General features: G+C 35.8%; 1 protein-coding gene across 1 annotated transcript in view; it reads left to right on the top strand.

Annotated features, from left to right (window-relative positions):
• SPHKAP (SPHK1 interactor, AKAP domain containing) overlaps positions 1-5,868 on the top strand; it is a 105,789-nt gene that overhangs the window by 28,572 nt on the left and 71,349 nt on the right. The window contains exon 3 of the mRNA XM_023532937.1: positions 4,977-5,090. Coding sequence (XP_023388705.1) covers positions 4,977-5,090 — 114 coding nt within the window. The remainder of the gene's footprint in view (positions 1-4,976; positions 5,091-5,868) is intronic.

Below are 5,868 nucleotides of genomic sequence, written 5' to 3' on the forward strand. Positions count from 1 at the left end.
TTTGTTTGTTTGTTTGTTTGTAATTTTAAGGCATTACTCAGCAATGCGTAGGGCCGTGTTCTGGAAACTAAGAATCTGTTTTGCCCTCCCTTTTCCATATCGACATTAAATTCTTGCAATTTGATCCTCTGTATAAAAAGAGAAAGTAATTGTAAAATAGAGTAGAATAATTTTCCTTTATCATTTAGGGCACTCACGAAATTTTAAGAGAAAATGTGCCATTATTATTTCAAACTTGTGAAAGCACAGTGCGTTCATTATTAGCTCTTCATCTGAAATAACTGAACCTACAACTAAAAATAGCAGATAAATAAATGAGCCATTGAGAGCCTGGTGAGTTTTATTCTTTTCCTCCCTCAGAAAGTGACTCTCTCAGCAGGAAGATTATATTCGGAAAGCTTCAAAATTGTTAAGTTCTTCCTTCAAGCATTCCTCTTTTTCTAATGGTTTGTCTAAACCATTAAACCAAAAGCTTTTCACAAGTTAAAATTGCTTAACATATGACGCTAAGTGGTTTATTGAAGCCCGCATTTTTATTCTCTTTGATTACTTGCCTCTTAATGTATTTGAGAAAGGAAGAGAAAGGAAGAGTGAGCGAAAGAGTGAGGGGAAGAAGTACTGAATGTTCAGTGAGCAAGGGACCTTCAGGTGACTTGATTTAATTGCTTACAAAGGGCAAACTGAGGCTGGGAGCTAGTGGGCAACTTGACCACACAGAGAAGCACAAGGACTGGAACTCAAACCTCCCAACCACAGAGACCAAGGTCTTGAGGGAGAGAGGGATAAATGCATAGACCGGGTTTTGGTAGAAAACCCGGTCTACCAAGAGAAATCATGTACTTTTATCAGCTTCCAATGGAGCACTGCCCAGTAGTGACTTTGAGGCCAGAGAAACTGGATCAAATCCTAGTTCTTTACCAACTAGACAAATTGTTGACCCCTCTTAGCTTGGCACAGAGAATAACCATTTCTATGATAGCTAATGTTCATTGAGCCCTTGCTATGTGCCAAGCACTGTTTTTAAGCACATCATATATATTAGCCCTTAAATTCTACGTCATAAGCCAGAGGTTTAATTCAGATGATGTAAATTAGGGCCTTAGCCCAAAGTGTTCTCAATAAATCACTTGGTCAATAATTAAAGAATATAAGTATTAAATAATCATATAATCTCTAAATAGTAATAAAATATGTGGGAAAAACTAGTTTTATATTAATTATTAATATAATCGAATACACTATATTTTAAATTATGATGAATAAAATTCACATTTTAAGGTTACATGGTGAATGAATACGCTCAGCAAACAAAGAGGCTCTCTTCAAAACATTTCTTGAGCATGGAAAAATTTAGCTTTTGTTTTAAATCCCACTTTCTTATTCTGCCATGCCTGCTTCCTTTAAAGCAAAGAAGCACCTTAGAGAAGACACTCAGCACCCAGCAATATGGATCTGCCAAGTAGGAAATCTTTCTAGTATTTTCCACTGACTAAGGAGGTCCATAAACCTTTGCCTTTTCCTCGCTCCTAGGTTAAGGCAGAACAAGGTTTCTGTACGTATTTAGTTATTATTTATTTTAAGAATGGATACAAAGGAGTACCCTTAAAGTAGAAGGCTTGACAGGCCACTCTTTCTGTGCTTGTTTTCTTGTGTTAGAGAAATTAAATGCAGGAGAAATCCAACAGGTAGCCAGGCAGCAATTCTCTCAGTCACGTCACGAGACAGCCTCTTTCACAGCTTTGAGATTTTCGCAGTGTGGAGTGTCAGCCTGGTGCTTTTTGGCACCTCCATCTTTGCCTCTCTGCATTTCATAAGGAAAAGATGCCAACCCAGCCCATCGCTTTTCTGAAAAACCCAAGCACATTGTGTCTGAACTCTGTGCCCCTCCTAAGGCTGATCTATGACAAGAATAATTCATATACTTGTGTAAGTGACAGTTGCTTTCTTCTGTTGACATATTTTATTGCAACTGTGATACTATGAGGCCTTGAATTTAGAATATAGAAGAGGTCCAGGGCTTAATTTTTCAGAACTGAGCTAAGAAGTGATTCTAGTGAGGATTTATCAAACTGCATGGTAAAGTATTATTAACTGGTATGTTCACTTGATGTCTTCATTTTAAATCTCTAATGTTCTTATGAAGCAGTGAGTAAAGGCTTTGCTTTGTTGATAGTTGTTCCAAATTCTGAAGCTCAGAGAAAGGCGAAGAACATAGGCATAATGACATAGGTTTGGTTTAATATTAGTCAAGTAGATATAAAAGCATGCCTTCCTTTGAGAAATTAAAATACTGTTAATACTTGCCAAATGGATTAATTCAATTATTACAATTTACATCATAGAAAATATCACCTCGGCATCTCATTAATGAAAACTAACTTTAAAATGGAAGTTGATAAGAAAATGCAGTTATATTTGCAAGTATTAGATGCACATAACTTTTCAGAAACACATCCCAAATTAGACCCATTTGTATGGGTTACGAAAGGCAGCAGTTAAACGATTTCACTCACAGGCCTTGGTGTCTTCAAAACCAAACCCAAATTCAGGCTGTGAGGAACTTGGGCAGAAACTGAAACCTCTCTGGGCCTCAAGGTCTTCGCCTTCAAAATGACAATTTCTGGGAAGAGCCTTATCATTAAAATAATTCCTACCCTATAGCATTGCAATAAGGATTAAATTAAAAAGTTAAAAAATAGTATATGAACATTTTAGCACATTTCCCAGCACATTCTAAACATGCTATTAATAACTGTGGCTATTAATACTACCAAATGCAGAATGAAAATTACACCTTAGATGAGAATGTTTGCTAAAGAAAATTTATCTTCACACATCTGAAATACTTTCAATCCACTCATTTCAGGTGAAGGTGTCCAGTTTTCTATTTTCCTTTGTAGTTCGCTTCAAATCATAACAACGAAACTGAATGGAAAGGATAATCTGCTGTCTGCATGACTTACCATCTCACTGAGTAGCCCAATGATCTCGCTGAGAGTATATTGTTATCTCCATTCCCAGGTGTGGGAACTGAAACCCAAGATTTACTGCAGCTGCCCAAGTTCATCCTGCTACTGATGACCAAGTTAGGTTCTCACCCAGTTAGGCCACTAATGCCCATGCTCTTACACTCTATTCTACACTGGAAATAAGAGTGAGTTGTGGTGGGGAGGTAGACTTAGAGCTTATTTCTACTTTACATAAAGTTAATCTAAGTCAATGGTTCCCAATTTTCTTGAGATCAAAATCCCTTCACACTCTATCGGGTAACTCACAAAGCTTTTGTTTGTAGGGGGTATGTTTATTGATATTTCTGTATTATGTATTATAAACGAACGCTAAGAAATTATTTATGTTTCCTTATTCACTTATTTAATCATTAACTAAGAATGAAAATTTTAAATGATGATAATTTATCATTTTTAAAATTGTTATAAAGAAATAAACACATTACATGTTAGCATACATATTTTTATGTTTTCTAAAACAAACCACATTTGGTGAGAAGAGTGACTTCGTTTTACATATTTAGCAAATCTCATAAATGTCTAACTTACAGGTGACAGTTGGACTCTCCTGTTTACTGCTGCGTTCATTCTGTTGTAGTAACTCCACTGAGTGCTCATGAGACCACAAAAGTGAAAAGGGCCAATGTCTTACTATTATTATAAAAATTGTTTGGTCGCTGGACACCTTGAAAGATCTCAGGAACTCCTAGGGGTTCCAGCCCACACTTTAAGACCCACACACAGTTGGGTAAAATCTGTAAGAAAACTAAGAAGTCTGTCACCAACTTTAGTCTGCAATAATAACCCAATTTCATCACCCAACTACCTACTCATCCACTAAGTGTCTCTTTGTACTCATCTAGAAAAGAATGATGAAAAAAAAATTTTTTTAGCTCTAGGAAATACTAAACATTGAGTGGGAAAAGATTAAAAGTAATAATATCACTCAGCTAAAACAAAATATAGAACAATGTGTCAGAAATAAATTCGGTTAACTCACTCTTCAGAGACAAAAATTAATGTACTTTTATCTTTACAGAATAAAAAGACAAGCCTTTGTTGTACAATTGAATATAACTGAAGTGTCATTCTATTTTTGTGGTGTTAACCAAAATGATTCAGTGAAGGCACTAGTCAAATATTAGCAGACATGCCCCCTACTAGAGTAAAGGATGTGAGGAGAACATTGGAAATCTCATATAAGATGAGAAAAATTTAACAAAATATTTGGGTAGTGTTAAGAAACAGTATAAGTTCAATCATTTGGTTATTTATGAGATTGTTCTTTAAAATGTTTTACCTAATAAATACGGTTTTTTTTCTTTCTTGCTTTAATTCAAACCCAGAAACAAGGCATTTGTAAATAATATGTGGTTTTCTTAAATCATATATTCAAGTTTGCATTGCTTTACCGTACTGTTTCTGGATGAAAAAAAAAAAAAAAAGATTGTTGTAATGCACTTTACTTATTTCTAATAATTTTGAAACTTAACATAGTACCATAGCTATTCTAGAGGAATCGTACCCTATTTCACAGATATATTAGCAAAGCTGAAGAACTGAATATCTATTCTTTCAGTGGCAAGATTGCACCAAAAGAAAAAACTACATTTTTGGTACAATGAATAATATTCATAGAGTGTGAAAGAGCATTAACACTAAAATGAAATTTGATGTCCATGGCCAATTGAACCATTCCCCCTAAAACTGCATTTGGCTGCAAATTATGCAAAAGTAGCCCGTGCATTGAAGTTCCCAGATGTTGGATCTGAAACATCCCTATTAACATGGATGTGTTCCTCTAACGTCGATTCCTGGTTGAATATTTCACACAGTCTAGAGGTGCTATTAGCCTACAAGTTTGTTTTTTAGTATCCGGGAGCTCTGAGGAACAGAAAACATCTCGTTTCCTCAGAAAAGAGCCCCTTGTGTAATACAGCACTGAGAAGATTTCCTCCGTTCCCTCAGGTTCTTCGCAGTAATAGCCTGCTCGAGTCCACAGACTACTGGTTGCAGAATCAGAGGACACCCTGCCAGATTGGTTTTGTGGAGGACAAATCCGAAAACCCAATTTGCGCTTCCGTAAGTAAACCCAACTCGGGTGTCGTCTGCGAAAGCAGGGAATCTGCCCGTGCGGTAGTACCATGGACAGCAGTTTCCTAAATGGTTAAGTACAAGGTCGGGAAAGTCTCCTTTTGAAAATACATAACTGGTTTATAAAGACTGTTAACAAAATAACATGCAGCGCTCATGTTTCTACTCTAATTTTGCTCATTTCGACAGGTTAATTAATCTGCTCAATTCTCTAAAAAAGGAAAAATCCAGGCTTATGTTTTCAAAACTGACTGAGAAAAAGGTTCAGAAACAGAATTGTAAGATATTTAAAAAACCACTCAAGGGCTCTCTAGGATTCTTTTCGATATATTTTATAACTTCTGCTAGTAGGTATTTCCCATCATGAAAACTGTGTAGAATTTCTCTACTGTTTTTGTAACTTATGGTCACTGGAAATGTTTTCAACTTAAGAGATATACAGGCATGCATTTTAATAAACTGGAGTTAAGCTTTACATACAAAACCTTCCTTTTTAAGAGAAAGATGTTCTTACAGATAAATGTAATTCTTATGGCTTAGAATGTGAGTACATATAGCTGATGTGAAATTGCTCCTTCCTACATGTTCTGCAAAACTATATGTTTCATTTGAATCGAAATCACCTAGCTCTTATGGGGTCATGGTTACAGAGTTTCCAAGTAATATTTTCAAAGAAGAGAGAAATGTAATTCTCATGACTAAACTGAGAGCATTAGCTTTGAGCTATTCCTGGAGGTAAGTTGCATGCCAGCATTTCTGTTAAAAG

Source organism: Pteropus vampyrus, unplaced genomic scaffold (assembly GCF_000151845.1).
Source record: "Pteropus vampyrus isolate Shadow unplaced genomic scaffold, Pvam_2.0 Scaffold93, whole genome shotgun sequence".
Taxonomy (NCBI): Eukaryota; Metazoa; Chordata; class Mammalia; order Chiroptera; family Pteropodidae; genus Pteropus; species Pteropus vampyrus.